We start from the raw sequence: 26,754 nt of genomic DNA, 5'->3' as shown, positions 1-26,754 counted from the left end.
GACGCTATAACTTTCACACAAAGCTATCAATATACACTTATTGGGATTTTTTTAACCAAAAACATGTAGTAGAATACATTTTGGCCTAAATGTATGATGAAATTTTTGTTTTTTTGGATTTTTTTTGACCAAAGTGAGAAAATATCGTTTTTTTTCAAAATATTTTTTTATATAGCACCAAAAATAAAAAGCGCACAGGTGATCAAATACCACCAAAAGAAAGCTCTATTTGCATGAAAAAAGGACATAAATTTAATTTATCTACCGTGTTGCATGACCACGCAATTGTCCGTTAATCTAGTGCAGTGCTGTATAGCAAAAAAATGGCGTAAATTGCAGTATCTATACCATAGTTTATAGATGCTATAACTTTCACACAAAGCAATCAATATACACTTATTGGGATTTTTTTACCAAAAATATGTAGCAGAATACATTTTGGCCTAAATTTATAACTAACTTTGAGTTTACGATATATTTTTTTTATAGCCGAAAATGTTTTCTTCAAACTTTTCAGTCTTTTTTTGTTTATAGCGCGAAAAATAAAAAGCACACAGGTGATCAAATACCACAGAAAGAAAGCTCTATTTGTGTGAAAAAAATCCTCTACAGGGCAAGTGGTTAAACCTCATTTGCCACATTGCCCAAGTAAACAGCACATTGAGGTTGGCTTGTAAGTTGAAGACAACATGTAAGGACGCTATTCCACTGCACAGCTTGGTGTCATCTGCAAAATACTGAAATGGGATTTTTAATCTTAGACCTTATATCATTTATAAATATATTAAAAAGTAAGCGTCCCAACACTGAACCCTGGGGTACACCACTGACAACCCCAGACCATTCAGAGTATGAATCATTAACCACTACTTTTTGACTACGATCTTTCAGCCAGTTTTCTATTCATTTACATAAGGATGTTTCCAAGCCCGTAGACTTTACCTTACACATTAGCCGTGTGTGGGGAACTGTGTCAAAATCTTTTGCAAAATCCAAGTATATCACGTCCACCGCCACCCCTCTGTCCAAGGTTTTGCTCACCCCCTCCAATTGTGTTGCTAGGTGTGATTTGTCAGTGATCACATGGTACAGACTGGGCTAATCACAGCCCATCTGTGTCACATGATTAGCTGTGGCCAATCACAACAAAAAACACTGAATGAATTTATTTGATTCAGTTAAATGCTTGCCTTTAGCATTAAAATTCACTGCTATAGGCAATCATAATGTGCAAAATAAATAAATAAAGATCACTTCCCCAGAGTAGTATCATGTTATTATGGTAACATAGTATTACTCAGGTCACAGTGTTTAAAAAAAAATCTATTTTCTCCATATTGTCACCAGTCAGTGTCCCTGATCACTGCCACACCATGTCATGTGATGACATTGTACTGCACTAGTGACAGAATGCAGCCTATGATAACAAGGGCTTAAAAGGGCCCATTTACACTGGGATGATATCTTGCAGTGCCTTTTCAAGCCTTGTACCAAGGCAGCCCTTTTATTTTAATAGTTCACCTACCGCACAAAAACATTATTACCTGCTGCTATCACAGTGCACTGCAACACACAGTAGTCTATTAGCATGCCATATAAAGGTGCATTGGGGAGCCATTCAGAATGATCAAAAATTAGAATGAACTGCATTCATAGTACACCAAGATACATAACATGATTTCCCACAAAGCAGCTGTGTAAACATGTCCTTAGATTGAATTGTGCACAGCTACTGTATATTGCAAACTAGGTTATGTCTGCCATGCATTGACACGTGCTCATTTACTAAACATTTGTTCATTTTTTAACAGTGTCACATGCAATCCATTCTATACTTTCCTATACCACCTACTGTACATACATTTTCTACTTTTCCCTGTTTCCCTTAAGGCCAAATGTTTGGCCTTCCACATACAATAAACTGAATTAAAGGTTAAACAATGTACATTTAAAAACGGTTAAACAAAAAAGCATCATACTCTAGATTCACAGCTCTCCACGTTCAATCCTGCATTCATAGCATGGAAATTCTTACCTTCATAGCCTGAGTATCTTTTACAAGTACAGATCGGAGCTGACCATTGAGCTCAAAAAACACCTCCCTTTGGCCCGCTTTGTTCAGATCCCCCAGAGCAAGTGCTTTAATATGCAAAGTTTTTCCTCTTTCTAATTCAACCTAAAAACATCATAAAGACAAAACATCTATTGAGTAAAACATTTTGTTAGGAAATAATACATACTGTACTACATGGTTAACTGCTCCTTCCACTGCATTCCACCTTTACTGGTATTTTGTAGAGACTTCAGCAATGTTAGTATCTTTTGTTTATATATATATATATATATATATACTGTATTTATATGGTATTATCTATTTAAGAGATCGAGGATTTTTTTTCCTATCTGTAGTGACAATCAGTCCTCTCATCAAACATATGAAAGGATTCCTATATTTTATACTAAGAAAATATACACAACACTTCATCACTTTATATTTAAATCGATGCATATGGCAAGGGCCAAGACCTTTGTGGCTGTATGTAAACTGGCAACAGTATGTTGGCTGGGTATAGTGTATCTTTTTTTTTTCTTACCAACAATGTTACATTAACTCTACAGAATCACATACCTCAAACTCCTCTGCTATCTTGGGCCCATCTAGGAAGAGGCGGGTGTTGAGACATTCAACCGGGCCAAACTGAGTGCTGAAGTCCTTGTACTCTTCAAATACTTTTGGATACATAGCAGCAGACATGATGTCTTCTGGTGTTATATCATCGTACTTGCTTCGCAGACCTTCTTCTAGCTTGGCAAAGTCCATTGATGGTAATGAAGCTCCGGGTCTTCCCTCAATACGTGGTAAATCCTTTAAGACCTATCGAAACAAAGTGTAAATCTTTTATGAATTATGATTGTTGCTTAAAAAGTCAAACTCTCCAGGGTTAGCTATGGTGAACGTTTGATGCCAAAAAAGGTTCTTTTTTTTTACACTAAACTGAACCATGAAATCTGCCCTCAAATTAGCTGCAATCAAGCCAAAGAAAGTGGAACAAAGTTGGTATCTGTAAAAAATAACAGTATATGCCAATCACGTACAGAACAATCCTCTACTTTACTAAACTTACCGACATTACTGACCAGCAGCTACGTAGGGGATGCATACTAGCAAAAATACATGTTCAGTGACAACTAACACATTCAATAACTAAAGACACGCTTAAATCTCTGAACCCTCCAAATTTACAGTGGTGCTTTAAAGTTTGTGAACACTTTTTTGATGTGATCATGATGTAATTCACACAAGTCCTAAATATAGATAATGATAACATATTGAACAAAAAACAGAGAGCCTTTTTGAAAGCCTATCCACATACAGGCTTTCAAAGGGCATATTTCCTCATATCACTTCTTCACTATCTATCAGATTTGGAGGCCCTAAAATGCCAGCATAGTACAACCCCCCCCCCCCCCCCCATGACCCCTTCTATGAAAGTAGGCAACCCATGGAATATGATAAGAGGCATGATGAGTATTTTTCAGATGATTTATGTAAAACCTTTATGTGTAGCCACCACATCTAATGATTGGTAAGCTGCAATATATTACATTTTGGTTTGGGTTTAATATCACTTTAACTGGCCATATTATTCAAAAATGCATATTATGTTACATTTAGTGAAAACCAAATGTCACAAATAAACAGGTGTTGATGTTAAATAAGAATCTTTCCCTTATACTCCAAGAACATCCCTTTTATTGACAACATTTGATAAGTAATTTATGCATACATTCACATTTAATTTGGCAGGACTGACATCCTCACCATACAGGGGTCACAAGAAAGAACAGCTGCAAGAGAACCTGGAGAATCTAGAGGATGAGTAGGAGCTGTTTGAGAAAATAGGCAACTATCTTTCAGTGTTAATATGTGTAATGCTACCCTCGTTTGAGGTATGTGTTTTTTTGGTACACTGAAAAATGTTTATAGGGAAGAGTCCCCATAAAGAAAGAAGGTACTACTGTGTGAGCTAAGTAGTTTAACTGAAACTATAGCTTTATTGAAACCACGTAATAAAACATTATGCAAATGCATATACAAAAGTTAAACTCTGTTCCCACCCTTCACTATTAAAAACATGACAATGTTGTCACTTTAAAAATTAGGCGACCCGGGTATGATGTTATAAGTACACAATGTCAAGTCCCCAGATTGATATAGCCCAAGACTCTAAACCTCCACTTCAGGAAGCATTTAGCCCATTCATTACAAGCATCTAGTAGTGTAAGGAAGCAGAGTCAGGATATAGCATAGGGGATAACAGATCATTGATAATGGAAGCTAGGGCTAAGGGAAATGAATAATCATATAGCCAAATATATTAAAGTATGTAAACAGCAATAAACCTCAGCCAGTTTAGCAACATAAATGAGTTAGCAAAATTCAGACAAAAACGAAAAGCATTATAACAAAGATCCAGATGCTTTGCGGAGAATAGTTGACTCATAAAGCAATCAAGTGTGGTCATCCCTTGGTATCAAATTAAGCAGTAAGGACCATAGTTAATGTTGGCTAGAAGGTAGAGCGCCCTCTGGTAGAAAGAATGTGCAGTCATTCCAAACCCTCAGGAGGAATTGCCTCAGAGGAGCATTGTTGTTTCCAGGCCTAATTTACCAGTCTCGGTATTAGGATTTGGGTAGGATGTGACCACGAGGGGTTCCTCATACGGTGATCATGGGGCCACAATAGTTGTGGATGGGGTAGCTTAGAGACTAAGGTTGCAACCCAGTCAAGATAGCCATATCCCACTAGGGCCAGCAGTAAAGTAAAGTAGGGGATATAACAATGTAAAGTTCCCACTTACGTCCAGAATACCACCAATGTCGTGGCATTCTCACCGCAAAATAGTCCACAGACAGATATGGGATTGCACCGACACTGTCTCTCGTGCAGATTGCTACCACAGCCACAAGGTAAGCCACAACCTCATGGTCAATTCAGCATCCCAGCTCTGTGCTGGTTCAACATCACTCATTCTGGGTTCAGGGCAAGTCCACACCTGCGTATAGGGAGATTCATTGCTGCTCCACAATGGTCAGCTGGACATGAATGTTATGCATAACCTGACATCGAGACATAGTCTCTGGCATCCTAATGTATGCACTACAGTCGACCCATTTCGCCTGTTTGCCTTGAACACAGGCTTTCTCAAGACCAGTAGAGGGCGCTCTCAACTACTTAATTTATAGATTCAGTCTCATAATGAGGCAATTTTAACAGTAAATAGCACCCTAAGCAACCTCAGCTGCTACCAATTACTCTTATTGAATCAGAACTCAGATCATTTCTCAAAACGAGTGAGCACCAGTGTGGAGATACAAATCAGCTATCATTACCTATAAAATACACCCCAGTGAGCTTTTGGAATAAAATATTGATTCCCCCACCATTATAGTGAGGACCACCTCTTTGGGAGCTGATTATAAAGAGCCCAGGGAGCAAAAAATGCACAAATTAAATTTTACATAATCAAATATCCCCTAAGGAATTTAGAAAGTGGCAACATTAGTAGGAAAGAAAGACTCCCAAATTCATCTAATTATTTAGACCGTTCAGGATTAAGGTACCAAGTTTATATATCCAACGTTTTTCATGCTGGAGAAGGACTTTATCAAACTCACCTCTCCTAGCAGATACAAAAATGGTAAGATAAGTGAGCGCTACAACAATAATAAGCAGCCAAAGCACCAAAAGGCAGACCAAAAAACCTCCAGAATAATCAAGGAATACAAAAGGGTGCGGCGCTATAATCCCTAAAATCCAATATAAATATGCATACATACAAATTTCACTTAACCAAGATGTGGATATAAAGTGACAAACGTGCACAATGCAAAGTAAAGTGATATTGGTGAGCACTTATCAGTGTGCTAGGTGTTCATGATCATAAACAGTCCTAAAAACAGTTCATAAAGTGCTTTAGAAATGATGATCCATCTGAGAGGTTCTCAGACAAGTGCTCCTTACAACATTCTGGTGATGTGCCGTGAAACTGTTAGGAATACGCACTCACCAGATGCGCATATCCACAAGGAAACATTCCAGTGGTATATGATGGCCAATTAGAGATAAATCTTCTAGTAAATTCATAGTGTACCAGGATGTCTTTTAAATTACACGCTCTTTTGGTCATCATAGAGGGTTTAGGGCAATCAGTTTTTGCAATTACTGGGTTGGAGGTCAAGACATGCCAATGTTGAGAAAGTATAGACCTGATCTCCCCCCCATTGAGAACCAAATTTGGTGATAAATATTGTAGGGCCCAAAGTTGCATCTTTATTAGAGGCCCTAGTTGGTTGTTGGAGTAAAGTGCTACATTCCCTCCTAGATGCCCGTTTTTTGGCTAGCTTCAGAGCCCGATGGGGATATCCTCATTCCTGAAATCTTTGATACATCTGATTGGACTCATTCCTGAATTCTTTAAATTGGGTACAGTTTCTCCTAATGCAGAGTAACTGGCCCATTTAAATCCCCCTTTTCAGAGCTTTCAGAGGATGGCTACTTGCGTGGAGAGTGTTGGCTGCTGTATCCTTTCTAAATGTTCTAGTACAAAGAGAAACTCCCATAATAGAGATAAAGAGATCCAAGAACAGAATCTCTTTATGATGAAAATTGCAAGTCAGTCTAATATTCCGATCATTGAGGTTCAAGTCAGTCATGAACATATGTAATTGTTCAAAATAATAAAAAACACTGTATTCATCTAGGTTTAGTTCATCCTACATAAATTAGTTTACATGGACACTGTAAACTAATTTAGGACGAACTAAGCGACCTCTAAAAGAACGTATAGCAGAACACATTAAAAAAATTAAAATAGGGTTTAAAGATCATAGTGTATCAGAACATTTTGCTAAGTATCATCATAAAGACCCTTCCACATTAAAATTTTGGGGAGTAGATTGGATACCTCCAAAATGGCGAGGATCTAATAGAGTCAGAGACTTATCACAAAGAGAGACGAAATGGATTTTTCTTCTCAAATCATTAACACAAGAGGGTTTAAATGTTGAACTGGACATAAATTGCTTCATTAGCTATTCTTGAAGTTAAATGTCATTTGATATTAATAAAATGATTTATTTACATAGGGGACAAATTTACTATCTATAGAGATAAATGAATAAAATTAATTGTTTAACTATATTCAAAATAAGTGTCAACAGGTACTATAAATTGATATTGTGATCCTTATAAGGATGTATATCATCTACATGTATTATTATTTTTGATTATATATTTAATAATTTTTAATATATATATATATATATTTTTTTTTTGTTTAGGTTTATTTTTAATTATCATTCATTTTATTTTATTTTATATTATATTTTATATTATTGAATTAAATAATTAGATATGTATAGATTTATTTTAACATTATTTTTGGTTATGTAATAAATTATGTCTGTCAATGATATTGTAAAAGCCCAACAATGTTGAAATTTATACTCATATCTAGTGATAGATTTGTGTAATACATATACACACATTTAGTAATTTTTGCCCTTCATTAGTGCACTAGTGGCGACGGACTTCCACCAGCCGTAAATGGCAATTAGTAATGACAGATCGTGGTAACCAATGATCATGTCTGTGAATCAATCGTACACACTATAAATGTGTGATGCCGCACCACATAGCCACTCCCTACGAATAAGGCCGGAACTGACGAAACGCGTCAGTTATTGGTTAAGCGGCAAACGGAAGTTGAAGAACCGGAAGTGATGCAGGATTGTCCAATAGCGAGGACTGGCGGTGGTGAGAGCATTGTGCGGTCTTCCCTCTCTGATATTACCGATATACCGACATACTCATATCTTTGGGCTTGTTTTATTCAGATGTCTTGTAAGATTCTCGGGCAGAGAATAAAGTATTTTAAATGGTATTGCACCATGTCAGGTCTCTATCTTTTGTTTTTTATGTGATGTTTGTGGGAAGTAACCATCAGAGGCAATAATCATTATTGGGAGGAATCGTGTTGTGTCCTGAGAGATTACCTTTCCTCTGGAGGAATATGTATATAAAAGCGCATTTACCAACCATGAGAATGGAAGGCAAATAATTCTGGTGAGTGCACACCTGAAAGGGGAGCACGGCACATTTGAAGATTTATTTGAATACTCACGTGGTGATTTTTGGAAATATTGATTTAATTCACATGGTGATTACAAAAGGACTTTAATTTATGGACTTTTATTGCTGTTTATCACTTAATTATCTATAGAGAGCTGCAATATTATTTTGGATATGTAATTGTTCAACTGACCTTGTCCAGACCATAAGGACATCATCAATGTACCTGATCCACTTCACTGCGTGGGCCAGGTACAGATGAGAGTGGTACACGACATCTGACTCCCATTTCCCCAAATGTAAACAGGCATGGAGGTGTCCCTTACCTGTTGATAATACATTCCCAAGAACTGGAAAAGATAGCTGGAAAGTAGAAAATCAAGCAATTCTAAAACTCATTCTGAGCACCCAGATTAGGATAGTGAATTTCAAGAAAATAAGCCACCGCCTGTAGACCATAGTCGTTGGGTATGGAGGTATAAAGAGACTCCACATCTACCCCAACGAGAAGAGCCCCTGGGAGGATGCTGTACGTACGATAATAATTGGACTACCATGCCTTTAATAACGATATAAAATATTTACCGACCCTTTCTAGGAGGCCATTTACCGCTGACACTATTGGTCTCTCCAGTGGTTTAGTTGGGTTTTTATGGATTTTATGAATAATATATATATAGGGTGTCGCGCCCTGTGAAAAAATGTGAATATCCAAAAATATATATGTGGTGTGGAATAACCAAATATATATCTGCATAAATCTAAACACAATCACTTCTGCTGCATGATGCTGGTAATATATAGCAGTAAAAACATATAATTTATCCAGTGTCCAACCAGTATAGAATGTGCAACCAGTGCTTAAGTCCAACAAATAGTGTAAAGTCCAGAGTCAATTAAGAATGATCTCTATATTGACTTAATATACTCACACCTTCCAGACAGTTTGTGAGTAATTCTACCTGGCTGTGGGTAACCAAAGCTCTGATGTAATCCTCTATTGAACGCTGAAAGAGTTAAGCTCCTCTTTGCTCCTGAATATGCTGCTGTTATCAGACTTGGGATGGAATCTCCCTTCGCCGATTGCTTAATCCTTCTCCTTACTTAATCCTTCTCCCTATTCTCTCGTGTTTGCCGAGAAAGGAAAGAGAAATCGATAATGTCTTATCATAGGTTAAAAAATACATTTATTGTGTACCCATATTGCACTCACATGGATTAAAATGTAATGCGCTTTATATATACAAATATCCGCTGGTGATGGATGTGTCCAGCCTGAGCAGTGTGTGAACACACACTGCCTATACTCGCCGTGTTCATAAGTCTTATGCATGGTGATGTCAGTGCCCCTCCCAAACGTGTTGCGCCACAGGGTCACGTGGCTTCGTCCGGGGGATATCCCCCAGACGAAGCCACGTGACTCTGTGGCGCAACACGCTGGGGTATTCCCCCGGACGAAGCCACGTGACCCTGTGGTGCAATGCACTGGGGTTATCCCCTAGACAAAGCCACGTGACCCTGTGGCGCAACGCGTTGGGGTAGAATTACTCACAAACTGTCTGGAAGGTGTGAGTATATTAAGTCAATATAGAGATCATTCTTCATTGACTCTGGACTTTACACTATTTGTTGGACTTAAGCACTGGTTGCACATTCTATACTGGTTGGACACTGGATAAATTATATGTTTTTACTGCTATATATTACCTGCATCATGCAGCAGAAGTGATTGTGTTTAGATTTATGTAGATATTTATTTGGTTATTCCACACCACATATATATTTTTGGATATTCACATTTTTTAACAGGGCGCGACACCCTATACGTTATAAGTTAGACCATATACATTTATGAGGATGTGAAAGGGAGTCTGCGAACCTCAAATTTATATTCAGTGCACACTCCTGGTGGCTCATAGGTATCTCTATATTTGTTGGTTATCAACCCTCAGGTAATCATGGATCTTTTTGGAGAGTAGGCCTGCCTCTTTATCCAGTTGTAATTTATAATTAAGTTGGTAGACTAATTCTGGAAATGGATTCTGTGGTAATTTCAGATAGGTTGAATGGTCCCCCGGTTGTCTTTGCACCTCCGCAACATAATCATTCATTCAGTAGCACCACATTTCCACCTTTATCGCTACTTTTTATCACAACATTGGGGACATTCTAACCCCTAAGCTCTGCGCAGCCAGGCAACACGCATTTTCCGCACTTTCATCCACAGTCAGTGAACAGTCCATGAGCTTGGTTTTTGTTATTTTATTAGGGGAATATAACTTGGATAGGGTAATAGGGATTATGGGATGCCCAACTTAATTGAATTAAAGCATGGGGACAACTTTCTTCCTATTTACACCAACATATCCAGGACTGTTCTTTTCCTTGAAAGCCATTAGTCATTGCGGATCAGTCATAAAATCACTGTGCAGCGCTAAAGATTCAGTGTATAAATTACCCAATAATAACTGGTTATAAATCTGTTTAAATAACTCAGTATTAAATGAAAGGAAGATAGGGGATGCCTCTCTGAAGACGTGCATGCTCACGTAAGGCGTAAGAGGGAGCCAATTATGCCGTGGCGTCACGCCGCCGAAGCCTCGTGGAGGTCCGGCGGCCATCTTTAATCTGGGACAGTTAACCCTGTGTTATGTTATACATCGATGCATCGTTTTAACCCTATTTTATATTTACTTGTGGGGAATCATACCCTAGAATAAATACTTCAATTACCTACTACATTATGGGCGCTCTTTTGTTTGGCTCCCTTGTGGAGTAATTTAATTTCAGAGCTCATCAAAGCTTAAAAATCCATCCCAGTATCCAGAGAGGGGATTCCCTGTAAACTCAGGCTGCAACACCCATCCATCCCTTCCATTGCTGTTTGGATTGACGTAGTTCCCTGGAGTTTTCTGCTATGCTGCTCGCCATTCAGAGGAAGGATAATCCATCACCCGGCTTACCCTGTTTTCCTTAAGAGGACCTCTAGTTAAATATTTATATGCGCATTTATATTGCGCATCTGGTGAGTGCGTAATCTTACTACATCCATTCACACAAGCACTGAAGTTGGCACCTTAAGAGCACATATTGTCTCCTTATGAACTATTATATATTCATTGTCACTTTATGAACTTTCTATAATTTAATACTGAGTTATTTATACAGAATTTTAACCAGTTATTATTGAGTCATTTATACGGAGAATTTGTAGCGCTGCACTGTGATTTTATGAGTTTTATAAGGTTTTATTTGGTTACCTTTTGTGCATAGCTGCTTTTATTAAGTGTGCTCGCTGACCTTTACCTTTTCATTGCAGATCAGTAGCAACAGCCCCTTATGGGTGAGGAACTCGCAGACCCTCTGAAATCAACTAAGCTTCTTGTAACTACATGCAGAGAGGTTTCCTCTCCCCTGTAGAACTGCTCCGAGCTCCACAACCTGCAGACACTGCCAGCCCTCCTGGCTGCTCTGAAGATCTCCCAGGACAAAGATAAAGGTTTATGCACAGCACTGTCCTTTGAAAGCTTGCTACATGTGGCAGTTTCTCCCCTTGTGAATCCCAGGGAGTGCTGATGTACTCTGTCCTCTTTGCTTTGCTCCCACTGCTCCCAGGCCTTGATCCTGTTCATGCTGTACTGCTGAATGGATCCTCCTGAGCCAGCCCGAGTCCAGCCTGGAGGCCAGACCCCCCCCAGATGTAGTGGACCCCTTCCAGGCCACCAACAGTCCTCTCAGCACTCCATCTTCCACCTGACTCCCCAGCTGGCCTGACTATCACCATACTTATGGACTGGTCCACCACTCTACCAAGGCCTCCAAACCTGGGATTTGTTAGACTAACACAAACATTCAGTCTCCACCTCTTCTGCTACTGACTTCAGGAAGGTCCCCATGGTCCTCCAGAACCAGGTGCAGGTGATCCCAACCTGTTCAATCATCCAGCTTGATCTGTAGTATCCTGACCTTAATCACAGACTCACACAGTTACCATGTATGACAATACACAAAAGATTTGCCTACACTATTCTAGTAGCACACTAGAGGGTGCTACACTTGAAAGAAGAAAAGTAAAAGAAAATCCTGTACAACTGGTACACATTTCCTAAAAGTTTTTTTTCAGGATTTGGATAGTTTACAAACTATAATGTTGGTGGATGTGCTGTGTGGTTAAACATCTTGGTTTGTCTTTCTTCCAACTACTTTCTATTACTATGTGAGAAACAATACACTTTAGACCCTTGGAAAATTAGCAAATCCCAACTCCAGACTGCCGTTAAATGTCCCCATGCAGTGTGGTTCTCGCCTGCACTGCACGGATTAAATATGTGTTTGGCTAATGGAGGAAAGGAATAAGTTGAAACTTATTCCACGGACCCCCGGCAGATGGCACTTTACTAAGCTGTCTGAAGGAATGTCTACGTGTCCTTGCTGTCCTCCCATACTATGCAGGACTGCTGGTCCTGCACTGTATATGTCATCTTCAGAATGCAGCAAACTGAAGCAGCTTTGGGGGACTAGTCACCAAAGAGGAGAAAGGCCATGGGAAGTAGGAATAGTAATTATTTGTACTTATTCCTTTCTACCCCAGCCAAACAAACATTTAACCCATGCAGTGGGAAATAAAATTATATATATACACACACACACACACACACAGTGAAGGAAATAAGTATTTGATCCCCTGCTGATTCTGAATGTTTGCCCACTCACAAAGAAATGATCAGTCTAAAAATGGAATGGTAGGTGTACTGTAACACAGAGACAGAATAGCAACAATAAATTCAAAAGAAATGCATGAGGGAAATAAGTATTTGATCCCCTATTATTCATCAGGATTTCTGGCTACCAGGTGTCTTTCATACAGGTAACAATCTGAGATTAGAAGCAGTATCTTAAAGGGAGTGCTGCTAATTTAATTTTGTTACCTGTATAAAAGACACCTGTCCACAGGAGCAATCAAACAATCAGATTCCAAACTCTCCACCATGGCAAAGACCAAAGAGCTGTCCAAGGATGTCAGGGACAAGATTGTAAACCTACACAAGGCTGGACTGGGCTACCAAACTATCGCCAAGCAGCATGGTGAGAAGGTGACAACAGTTGGTGCAATCATTCGCAAATGGAAGAAACACAAAACAACTGTCAGTCTCCCTAGGTCTGGTGCACCATGCAAGATCTCACCTCGTGGAGTGTCAATGATCATGAAAACAATGAAGAATCCTCCAGGAACTACACGTGAAGATCTTGTCAATGATCTCCAGGAAGCTGGGACTACAGTCGCCAAGAAAACAATTGGTGACACACTACGCCGATAAGGATTGAAACCTTGCAGTGCCCGCAAGGTCCCTCTGCTCAAGAAAGCACATGACCAGGCCCGTCTGAATTTTGCCACTGAACATCTGAATGATGCAGAGGAGGACTGGTTGCAAGTGCTGTGGTCAGATGAAACCAAAATCAAGCTCTTTGGTATCAACTAAACTCGCCGTGTTTGGAGGAGAAATGCTGCCTACAACCCCAAGAACACCATCCCAACTGTCAAACATGGTGGTGAAAACATGCTGCTTTGGGGGTGTTTTTCTGCTAAGGGGACAGGACAACTGCACTGCATCAAAGACGATGGATGGGGCAATGTACCGTCAAATCTTGGGTGAGAACCTTCTTCCCTCAGCCAGGGCATTGAAAATGGGTCATGGATGGGTGTTCCAGCATGACAATGACCCAAAACACACAGCCAAGGCAACAGAGTGGCCCAAGAAGAAGCACTAGCCAGTCTCCAGACCTTAATCCAATTGAAAATCTGTAGAGGAACCTGAAAATTTGAGTTGCCAAATGTCAGCCACCAAACTTTAATAATTTGGAGAAGATCTTCCAAGAGGAGTGGGCCAAAATCCCTCCTGAGATGTGTGCAAACCTGGTGGCCAACTACAGGAAACATCTGACCTCTGATTTCCAACAAGGGATTTGCCACCAAATACTAAGTCATTATTTTGTGAAGGGGATCACATACATATTTCCCTCATGAACATGCAAATCAGTGCATAATTTGTTAGACATGCATTTCTTTTGAATTTTCTCTTGCTATTCTGTCTCTCAGTGTTACAATACACCTACCATTTGATTTTTTAGACTGATCATTTCTTTGTGAGTGGGCAAACAGTCAGAATCAGCAGGGGATCAAATACTTATTTCCTTCACTGTATATATATATATATATATATATATATATATATATATATATATATACACACACACACACACACACACCTATCCCCTGGATGCACTGATCATTTTGACATGCCATTTTTGATCAAAGTGACCTCTGCTTATTTTGTTTTTATAAATTATTTGCTTACTTTGAATTTCTTAGGTCTATGATAAATTAGTAGATCAAATCATTGTTTTCTTCAGACTGTTTTTAGAAAATGCTACAATGCTGTTGGTCAAATATATTATTGTGTAAACAGAATTTAAACCCAGTAAACAATAGATGCCCATCCAAGACCAAATATCAGCAGTTTAGTGTAGTCTGACAAATAAGTAATTTCTGGGTGGTCAATGGATTAATATATACCACACATTTACTAACGGTTCTAAATTATAAATTGTGATGGCAAAACAATTTGTATAAATGGAATGAAGCATTTACCTTTGATCGCAAAGGTTCTGGAAAGCCACCATAAGGAATTCCAACAAAGCCCTGCAAGTATTCCACTACAGACAATGGGAAGGATAATTCATCTGCCATAGTTTCTACTTGTTCACGCGAGAGTCCATTATGTACCATAAACTGTGCCAAGTCTCCAACAATTTTGGAGGAGGGTGTTACCTAAAAAAAAAACACAAATTAATTTAATTAGATTCTTTATGTTTGATTATGGTACATTATATACTTTGATCTGTATCTGTTTGCAGTCAAAATTGGAATATATTTTGTGCAGGGTAAAGCTGAGAAGCCTTCATAACAGGTCAAATTGGTAGGTGTTTTGTAACAAAAACATTACATCTAGTTATAAATATTTAAAAATAATAAAACGCTGGTTTTAGCAGTCTGTATGCAAAAAATATATATCAAGACAGACCACATATACATATGATTGGCTTGATAGTGAAGAGATAACTACAGTCTTGGATATCACAGTTGAGAATCATTACATACCTTGATTCAACATGGATCATTTAGGCTTTATTAGCTAATGATTACCCATAATCATCACATTTATGTAAGAAATATGCCAATAGTCAAAGCAATGCTTATTACCATAATATATTGCTTGGGAGCATACAAAATGTGAACTACTAAAAATAGGTCTGTAGGAATATAAAATGTGTTTCATGTGGACCTCTCCTTGGATATGCCTTGATAAATATGTCCAAGGAATATCTCTTTGAAGTCAGCTTTGCCAGATTTTAACAGTACAGTGCTGAAACAGAAATGAGTACATAAGACTGAAGGATTTGAGTGGCAAGACTTACCGGGGCTAAGTAGTTTTGGTTTATTTCATCCAAGATGACTGGATTGAATGTATTATATATCAATTTAAATTAATATTCCTTCACAATACTTCATTTGATTTTATTATCTTGTAATAATGCTCAGTTATCTGATTTCTGTGTTCAGTTGCATCTGTGATTGCTTGATTAATAATTATTTTAGTTGATATCCTCACTGATATTTTTGGTTATATTTATAATATAAAAAAATGTTACACTGCATATATACTGTACAGTATGTACCGTTTCTGAATGTTTATCTACAAAAAAAAAAACAAAGGCCTTTATAAAAAGGTCACTGATATGTGTAATCAAAGTGTCACAATTACCAAAAACATGCTGGGCCTGAGTATCGAAGTTTTGTTCATTTGCATTACAAACTATCCATAATACTGCTGGTTGGTCAGGAGAAAATGTGGAGCAGTATTTAGGCTAGGTTCACATCTGTGCGGGTGGTGCAGCTGTGGATCCGCATGAAAACGTAAAAGCAAATTCATGCCCCCTGGACAGTACCAATCCATTGATTGCTACATACGCACTCTGAAACATGATGTTCTCTCTGGCATGCCCATGAAGAGATACACTAACCTTAGTCCTGAGGAATTTAAAGCCCTAAGGATGTGTGTGAGGATCACTAATAACCAGGGTACACTCCGGACATCTGTGTTCTCAAAACCAACAGACAGGAACACCCTACTACATTACCAGAGCGCCCACGCTCCAAGCATCTCTGTGATAGCCTGCCTATATCACGGTTCAAGAGGATGTTACGCATTTGTTCCTGTATGAATGACAAGATAGAACAACTTGAGGCCATGTATATAACATTTGTGGAATGAGGTTATCCTACTCGAGTACTTGACCAGGCATTAGCCAGAGCTACAGCAGATTTTGAAGGCAGCCCTAGGGCAGCCAATAGGCCGTTATTTATACACGTCTTCAATCAGGAATCTAAGCGTATTAAACAAGCGGTCATGGGTAACATGAACATCCTTAGAACTGATGACACTCTATCACCCGACTTAAAGAATCCACCATTAATGGTACATAAGCGAGGTAGATCCCTACATGACTTATTAGTTCAAGCGGACCATGGACCAAATACGCTAAGGTAGTGTTCAAGCTCTCAGAAAGACAGGGTTGTTACAAGTTTTACAATTGTAATGTATGCAATTCATTGATCTGTGGGGAACATTTCACACATCCCCACAGTGGGAAACATTACCAGATACATAGTTACCTGAACTGTAACACTGATTACTGCATTTATATGCTGAAATGCCCGTGCTCACTAGTTTATGTGGGCAAAACAAAAGGTCCCTTTAAGCAGAGATTTGAGAAACACAGGAGTGATATTAGAACAGCTCTAGTCAAGAGTATCAAAGTGAACCTATTGATTTGAGCAAACCCGTAGTAGTCCATTTTAATTCAGTAGGACACCAGGTACATGAATTGAGGGGCATGACCATCGAACACGTCAGTCAATCGGCAAGAGGAGGAGATCGTGACAATTTCCTCCTCCGTTGTGAAGCTTATTGGATCCATAACCTCGACACAACACAACCGAGGGGACTTAATATCAACACATCATATTTGTGCTATTTGGATAACAGATGAACTTTGGTTATGATAGTTCCTCATGATTGAAGTGTATATAGTTTTGTAGATAACTTTTGGTTTAGATTTCTCACATTCACACTGTTCACAACAGTCTCTCGCTTTCTCTCTGCAAGTAGATGAGCTGTGCCACCTCCACACATTTTTTTTTCCTGTTTCCAGCCTCTTTTCCATTTTTTATGACTCCCTTTTCTTGCACTTCTCCACAGCTCCATTCACAGACGGATTGTCATCAGTCTCAGGGCCAGTTCACACTATGGAGACGTAGCCCAGATGCGTTCCGAATGCGTTTTTGCGTGCGCGTATTCAATGCAGTTTTGGCATGTTCTGGTTCTGATGCATTCCAATGCGTTTTTATGCATTCCAGTTCGTTTTCTCCCCTCTCTTTTTCTTCAATTTAGATGGGGACATGTGTGTTTCGGTGTGTTTTTGTTACGTTTTGGTGCACTCCGATGCGTTTTTGATGCGTTTTGCTGCGTTCCAGTGCAGTTCTGTGCAGAGGAGATGCGGCATGTTCTACTTTTTATCTGCGGCTGGAATGCACTGAAACTGCAATCACTGATATGAACTATGACATTAACAACCATGTAGCCTACTTTCTCTGTGTCTCTAACTGAAACGCATGTGGTGTGAACTGGCCCTCAATCTGCTTCCTTTCTATTCTTATTTTTTCTTCACAGTCATCTCCGCAACCATGCCCGCCAAATGGCTTGTGTGGCGCCAACGTCATGTCTTTCCATGACACTGGCGACCTGCCTCCGCCCTGTCCTGCCCAGCACCAACGTCATGGGTTTCCATGATAACGGCGGCCAGTGCAGGAATGACTTTGAGCGCATGCGTGAGTAAAACTCAGATGGTGCGTGCAGGTGACATGCGTAGCCATGACACTGTTGGCCGCTGCACCAATAGGACCACTGTAGGTGTGTCCTCATTGGAGCTCACTTGGCAATAGGAGACACACCCCCACATCTCTAGGCGACAGCTTTTATCCTCTGTTAGGGACATATATGCTGCTGGGCGCTGTTTCCATAATACAGCCCTGCTTTCAGCTGACACTTTATTACAAGCCGGGGAGTAGTAGGATACACATGTGACCACAATGTTTATATCCCCAGGAATGCAGTTTATGCACATCTGATTATTGTTTTATGGTTTATTTCTTTTCACAGTTTATGTTTCTGTTTACATTGATTTGAATGCATTTAGAAACATTACATCATGGGGCGGGACCAAGCTAATTTTACTTCACTCTAATTGGTGGATGATTTTCTTAAATAGTTCTGCAGTTTCTGTCACAATTTGTCACATGCCTGATAAAGGGGTCCTGCAAGACTCCGAAACATTGCCTTGCTGTAACTATGTGATCGCTCATTAAAACTTTTGGACCCATATTGGTGATCCTCGGTGTGCTGGTGAAATTCCCCCTTCTGCCACTCCAATCACACTCCTTTTCAATCCATGTGTGCCTCCTGCAGTGCATCCGGCTTCTCATCCTCTCCCTCCCACTAGCCTGCAGCAAGGCACAGAGTGATCGTTTCAGGATAGAGTAAACATTTTATATTTACTGGCCCCTTCCATTCTTAACTAAACACAACGAGCGATCCTTACAGATTGCTCCAGTGTTCATGTATAATTGAAGCATAGAAAACTGTTTTTACTGTGCTTCAACTTGTGAACAAACAGGTAGCCTCTGTACACATCCTGTTCCTGTGCTGTGGTTGTACAGCTGCTGCTGCCCCATAGCATAACAAAGACTGCTTGAACACAGCCCCAGGCAGCTCTAGCCACATAAACAAACTACTGATTCACATTGTACGTTCCACAGTGCCCATAAGCATGAGTTCCAAGCCTTCATTCAGACAGGAAACACTGCAGAACTGTGGCAGAAAATTCTCCATGTAACACCCATACAAAAATCTGTGGGCTAACTGTGGAGACTATTTAAGACTAGCTAGGGGTTAATGTGCTGGTAAAGTCTATCTCGTGTTAAAAAAAAAAATGTTATCAAAAAAAAAAAATTGCAAAGTACATAATAAGTATATAAATCCACCTAGGAGAAACAAATAAGCCAATTGAGCATGGTATCAAATTGACAATGACAAATAAAAAAAAGTATATATTGTGCAAATATAAGCTATGAACTCTGTGGCTGCAGAGGGCAAAAGTACAAGTAAGAACAGGAATCCAATAGGTCTATCATGCAGGATTGATATATGTAGTGTGAAGTCTCCGAAGCAATGAAGGAAAGACTTCTCAAACATATGTATCTGATAGTGCAAGCCCTGTCCCACAACTTATTATATTTTTTATAGGGAAAAGTGAGATTCACCTCACCCACCCAAGATTTCAGTGTGTGTGGGGGGGGGGGATGCCTGCATCCAGTTCTTGGCTATGAGCTTACTGGCACAGATTAATGTTTCATGAAGGAATGTGATTTGAAATTTATCCATGTCAGGATCTGGGAGGGGGCCTAATAAACATATTTTTGGATCCAGAGTTAAGGGGGAACTCATGCGGTCATGTAGGAAAGGGACAACCTGGGCCCAGTAGGTTTGGATGATAGGGCAAGACCATATAAAGTGATGTACCCACGTGTATCATGAAAAGAGGACGTAATGGGCTGTGAGAGGGCTTATAACAGGATACACGAACTGTAGTTAGTTAATTGGTCAGAAACCTTAGGGGATACAAGCTTATAATTCTCTAGTATTTCTTCCCAATCGTTTTCCTCAATTTCCCGCAGGTCCAGTTCCCATTTAGTTTTAACCCTATGGGCCAGCTAAGTAGCCTGGTAAATAAAAAATGCCCGCCCACCTGCACGTCATAATGTGCTGGTATGCACTGCATACTAACACCTTACGGTAGACTTGCCTCTAAATCGGATCCTTCCAGTGGTGAGCTGTTACCACTAACATTGCTTGAATCTTCACCCAGTCTTCATTCCTGGTTAACATGCTTCGGCAGTCTGAAAGGCTTGACTGCAATGACGTCACTCCCGAGCATGTGCATGGGAGTCAAGATTGTGGCACATCGTTCTGAATTGAGAGTGCAATGTGCATGCGCCGGTGACATCACCGGCCGCTACAAATTTGAAATTCTCCCAAATAGTGCACATTTAGGAGATATTCACTATATCTACAGGTAAGCGTTAGTTTAAGCTTACCTGTAGGTACAAGTAAAAATGGAGACTTTGCTACTGCTTCAAGTGTGAATCTACCAGCAGCTGATAATTGGAGAGACAACTTCTTGAGATATTGAATAGCAGACAACAGGGCTACAAAAAGATATCCATCCTATTAAGGACACCAAGATAAACTGAAAAATGTCTAGTGTTAGAAGGGTTAAAAGCCCTTAGGGCTAGCATTCAGTATTTCTCTGTACATATTGGCTATTCTTCTTGCAAGCAGCACTATAACTCACAGCTACTGATTTGAATCATGTGCCCCTGTCCCTGACTGACTAACCCTTAGATTACTCCAGTCAGCTCTTATTCACTCCCCACCTTAACTATTATTTTCCTGAAGAATTTTTATTTCTATTTTGCCACCGGTTAACATTTAAACCTTTCACCTTACTGTCTGAGTTGCAGCGAATGTTACAGGCATTTCCTAAGGGTCACACGTTTGACTACTAAATAGTGCGCTTTTCTGGTACAACAATCGGTGGCGGCAAGGCAGTCTTTAAGGAGGAGCAAAAGGAGCAGCTGCCCTGGGCCCAGTCATTGTTGTGGGGCCCAAAGCAGCTGCCCATACTTGCCAACTGTACTGGTTACATTCCCTTGTCCCTTGAAGTCTTTGTCCTGGGCTGTGTCAATATCTCAGTGTGAAGTGCTGTCACTTATGTTGCCCAGCTCTGTCCTATTGCCATGTACAGATGACTCACATGTGCAGGCTGTGGCAGCATTCATGTATGTATACAATATATGAAGAGAGGAACGAGCGCTGGATATGATAGGATTCAAGCTGCTAGCATATAGGTAAACCTCGTATACCCCCTTCATCAAAAGTCAAATACAAAAAATTGCAGCGCTTGAGTGTATAATACAGGGAATTAACATGAATAGCAGATTAAAATGTTCATATTTCAACATGCACCAGATTCCACATTCTTAAATTGTTGTAAGCAGTAATCAGATAAGTAATGAAGATCTATCCGACTAATCAAGGTGCATATAGTGATGGTGATGTTAAAATCATAAGTTCTGTGATGTATCCAAAAAAATCCGTGACTTCCGTGATAGGGGAATGACTGTATAATGCACTAACCAGATAGCGCAAGTACATGCGCATTGGAGTATAATGACCTACTCCTGGTCACAGCCAGATGGTCCTCAGCGTGAAGCCCTCAGGAACACCAGTGCACCACTCTTGCCGTCTCCTACCACCAGGGGGAGTGCGCCTCTTTACAGTAACACGAAATCACTTTATATCCTCTATCGCCAGGATTGGTGTACTTTCTTATCAGGAGTTCATCTCAGGGGCTCAGCAATAAGACCCAAAAGAAAGAAATCTTGATAGTGTAGTATTTTATTCAAAAGTAAAAAGTAAGTAATACACTTACATGGTAATGTCCAAAAAGCTGATGCATAGAATCCAAAAAGATGGCCGACAGTCAGATGCATGAAACAAGTGGATAATCAATGGTGTGAGAGGTGTCCTTATCCCTAACGCGTTTTGTGGCAATGGCACATTATCAAAGGGAATGTGCCTCTCAACCATGGTCCCTTATATATAGAGGACCTCTTAATTGTGAAAAGACGCATTTTCGCGTCATTTTAGCGCTACTGCGCATGCGCGAGGCTATGACGCCCGCGCATGCGCAATGCAAGCCTCCCGCGTCATCGCGGATAACCCGCGCATGCGCAGATCGTATCCGGCGGCCATTTTATAGAAGACCAAGACTGCAGAGCCAGAACAAGGGATCCACAGCCCAGACAAAGGAGGGGTTTTTGATGGGAAAGAACCAACCCAACACATCTTACCATGCCAGGAGATCTCAACATCACAGCAATCATTAGGGGAGAGTGAGGAGGAGATAACTTTATTATGCAAAGGGATAAACCATGCCAAGTGCTGGATGTAAATATTGAATCATGGTGTAGTAGAACTACAAGTCCCAGCCCCCTAAGTTCATGCAAAAATGCCAGGGGCCATCAATATAGATTTTAAAGGTTACACACAACACCAGAAATTTCATAAAATGAAAGTTAAAATCGACAGTAATTAAAAACACAATCACACACAGCCAATGCAATGTGCAAAATATAAAAAGCGAACTGTCATATAAATCATGATAAACATATGATCTAAATGTTAATGTTGATCATAAACATAACATAAATGGTCATGAAACATAATGAAAAATACAAATAAAATAAAACACTACAGGTAGGGAATATCGTGAAGGACACGAATACCTATAAAGAGTTACCAAATAACCCCCTTATTACTTACTAAAAACTTTTAAAGGTAATATTGAAAAGAGGCTTTGAACAGGGGATTATTAATGGTACAGAAAAGGACTACCTATGTCCCGCTGCCCCTCGACTACCGGTCATATACTGTTTACCAAAGGTTCACAAAGATCCTGTGAATCCCCCCGGCCGCCCCATTATTAGTGGAATTGGCTCCTTGTGCTCCCGCGTGGGTGAATTCATTGATTTTTTCCTCCAACCCTTGGTCTGCACTACCCCTGCTTTCCTCAAAGACACAAAACAGGTGTTGGCAGACATCAGAGAAGTCACTTTGAAACAACCCACCTTTCTTGTTACCGCTGATGTCGCGGCTTTGTACAGCAACATTAACCATGATGATGGACTAGCCGCTGCTGAATACTATCTTAATACAGCTAACGATATACCAACCTTACAAAAGGCATTTCTGCTAGAACTTCTTGACTATACTATGAACCACAACTACTTTTGGTTTAGTAACAAATTCTACTTACAAATCACTGGAGTCGCCATGGGCGCGAAGTTTGCCCCGAGTCTTGCCAACTTATTTATGGCAAGATGGGAGGAGGATCTCATTTATTCCAGAGAGTGGCCACAATTATTGTTTTATCGTCGGTACATCGACGATATTTTACTCCTATGGGAAGGGGATGAATTTACCTTGAATAACTTCTTTACTACATTGAACCTTAATGATATGAATATTAAACTCACCTTCCAATATAGTAATCAGGAAATCAATTTTCTTGACCTGACATTATACATTGAGGGCCCGAAAATTTTGTCTAGGAGTTATTTTAAATCATCAGACAGGAATAGCTTTATCCCTAAAGATAGTTGTCATCATCCGAGATGGTTGAGCAACATACCAAGGGGACAGTTTCTTCGGATCTACAGAAATTGTGACAAAAAAGAGGACTATGTCCTCCAATCTGAGATCCTTAAACGGAGATTCGTTGAAAAAGGCTATAACGCTAATATGCTTGAGGTTGAGAGGGACAAGGTGGGGGGCATGAATAGAGATAGTCTTATCATCACTAAGCAAAAGACTAACACTGAGAGATACTGCCCTTTTATCACTGACTTTTCTACTCAATTTAGGGATGTAGCTAGTATTATCAGAAAGAACTGGAGAATTCTTAAAGATGATCCGGTGCTGGGGAGTCATTTACCGGAAGCCCCCGAAATTACTTACCGTAGGGCACCACCTCTGAGAAACACCTTGGCCCCCAACATTGTTAACCCACCAAAACAACTTTCCTTTTTCTTCAACCGGAAAGGGTTCTTCCCCTGTAATAAATGCATGCTATGCACTAATAATGGAATTCATAAATATCCAGTAACCACATTCAGTTCCAACACAACTGGTAAAACATATGAAATTCAATCTACCATCACGTGCAATAGTACCCATGTTGTATACCTATTGGAGTGTAAATGCGGGAAGCAATACGTGGGACGGACTATTAGGAGACTTCGTGACAGATTGAGGGAGCACCTTAAGAATATTAACAAGGGGTTCAAGGAACATTCACTTTCCTTACATTTCCGCCAAGCGCATAATAAGAACCCACATGGCTTGAGATTTATAGGAATTGACACAATACATAAACACTGGAGAGGAGTACACAAGTTAAGAGCAGTTTCAAAACTTGAAACTAAATGGATTTTTTTATTAAGAACACTTGCCCCACATGGGTTAAATATTGATGTGGACATAAATTGTTTCTTGGATACCAGGTAATTCCTTTTGGGTTGTCCTTGTTTCATCTCAGCAAATATCCAGTATGTATATATTATCGACATTGATGTATCTTTAGGGTTTCCGGGGGAAATTATGGTTTTATAACATCATTATCTTACCTCGAGGGGCTTCTCTTCCCCCCCAGCCCCCTTTTCCACTAATTAGCTGGATTATGAGCTTATTCTTCTTTTTCTGCTCAATACGCATTATTCGCACTGGTTTTTATCCAAATTATCCAAATTATCCATTATACCATTGGTACACAAATTTTTACGTGGATATGTCCCACTATGTTAGGTATTATTAATGCCCCCAGTGATCTATATGGGGTTGCTTTAGTTTTAATCATAGTTTCCTAGGGAATACCCTAGGGGCTATTTTGATATTGGTGTTTTATTTTATTTGTATTTTTCATTATGTTTCATGACCATTTATGTTATGTTTATGATCAACATTAACATTTAGATCATATGATTATCATGATTTATAAGACAGTTCGCTTTTTATATTTTGCACATTGCATTGGCTGTGTGTGATTGTGTTTTTAATTACTGTCGATTTTAACTTTCATTTTATGAAATTTCTGGTGTTGTGTGTAACCTTTAAAATCTATATTGATGGCCCCTGGCATTTTTGCATGAACTTAGGGGGCTGGGACTTGTAGTTCTACCACACCATGATTCAATATTTACATCCAGCACTTGGCATGGTTTATCCCTTTGCATAATAAAGTTATCTCCTCCTCACTCTCCCCTAATGATTGCTGTGATGTTGAGATCTCCTGGCATGGTAAGATGTGTTGGGTTGGTTCTTTCCCATCAAAAACCCCTCCTTTGTCTGGGCTGTGGATCCCTTGTTCTGGCTCTGCAGTCTTGGTCTTCTATAAAATGGCCGCCGGATACGATCTGCGCATGCGCGGGTTATCCGCGATGACGCGGGAGGCTTGCATTGCGCATGCGCGGGCGTCATAGCCTCGCGCATGCGCAGTAGCGCTAAAATGACGCAAAAATGCGTCTTTTCACAATTAAGAGGTCCTCTATATATAAGGGACCATGGTTGAGAGGCACATTCCCTTTGATAATGTGCCATTGCCACGAAACGCGTTAGGGATAAGGACACCTCTCACACCATTGATTATCCACTTGTTTCATGCATCTGACTGTCGGCCATCTTTTTGGATTCTATGCATCAGCTTTTTGGACATTACCATGTAAGTGTATTACTTACTTTTTACTTTTGAATAAAATACTACACTATCAAGATTTCTTTCTTTTGGGTCTTATTGCTGAGCCCCTGAGATGATCTCCTGATAAGAAAGTACACCAATCCTGGCGATAGAGGATATAAAGTGATTTCGTGTTACTGTAAAGAGGCGCACTCCCCCTGGTGGTAGGAGACGGCAAGAGTGGTGCACTGGTGTTCCTGAGGGCTTCACGCTGAGGACCATCTGGCTGTGACCAGGAGTAGGTCATTATACTCCAATGCGCATGTACTTGCGCTATCTGGTTAGTGCATTATACAGTCATTCCCCTATCACGGAAGTCACGGATTTTTTTGGATACATCACAGAACTTATGATTTTAACATCACCATCACTATATGCACCTTGATTAGTCGGATAGATCTTCATTACTTATCTGATTACTGTTTACAACAATTTAAGAATGTGGAATCTGGTGCATGTTGAAATATGAACATTTTAATCTGCTATTCATGTTAATTCCCTGTATTATACACTCAAGCTCTGCAATTCATGTATGTATACTTCATGTGTAAATAACGGTGGCATTCATATGTTAATAGCAGCACCAATGTGGCATTCATATGTAAAGAGAGGCAGTAATGTGGCATTCATATGTATATTATGCCACCCTCCTGAGGTTCCATCCACCAACACCTCTGCTGGTGGTCAGTGTAAATTCCCCCTTACATTGGTGACCAGTGTACAAATGTATTGGTTGTTGGTGTGAAATGCCCCATTACATTGGTGTTCAGTGCAAATTCCCTGTTACATTGGCGGCCACTGTAAATTTCCCTTTACATTGGTGCTAAGTGTAGAATTGCCCTTACACTGGTGGTCAGTGTAAATCCCCCTTACATTGGTCATCAGTTTTAGTCCCCCCTAACATTGGTGGTAGAAATGTCACCTCCCATCCCCATCCAGCACTGCCATTGATCCCATCCTCCCAAACACTGACACTGATCCCATTCCTCCTATCAGCAGTGTCACTTATCCTATCCCTCCAGCACTGCCACTTATATCATCCCCCCCCCCCAGGAGTCGTAGGAGTTGTCTATATATTGGTGGGTCCC

The 26,754-nt window shown here is 39.9% G+C and overlaps 1 protein-coding gene across 4 annotated transcripts in view; it reads right to left on the bottom strand.

Annotated features, from left to right (window-relative positions):
- Nucleotides 1-26,754, bottom strand: part of PC (pyruvate carboxylase) — a 1,112,699-nt gene that overhangs the window by 18,105 nt on the left and 1,067,840 nt on the right. For all 4 annotated transcript variants that reach the window (XM_089689964.1, XM_089689966.1, XM_089689965.1 and 1 more), the window contains 3 exons: nucleotides 14,784-14,963; nucleotides 2,630-2,875; nucleotides 2,036-2,176 (listed from right to left, as the gene is read on the bottom strand). In XM_089689964.1, coding sequence (XP_089546090.1) covers nucleotides 2,036-2,176; nucleotides 2,630-2,875; nucleotides 14,784-14,963 — 567 coding nt within the window. The remainder of the gene's footprint in view (nucleotides 1-2,035; nucleotides 2,177-2,629; nucleotides 2,876-14,783; nucleotides 14,964-26,754) is intronic.

This window comes from Staurois parvus, unplaced genomic scaffold, assembly GCF_062004578.1.
Source record: "Staurois parvus isolate SC_StPar_1 unplaced genomic scaffold, SC_StPar_1.0 ptg000505l, whole genome shotgun sequence".
Taxonomy (NCBI): domain Eukaryota; kingdom Metazoa; phylum Chordata; class Amphibia; order Anura; family Ranidae; genus Staurois; species Staurois parvus.
Note: the sequence above shows the minus strand (reverse complement) of the source record. Positions and strands in the feature narration are given on the sequence as shown.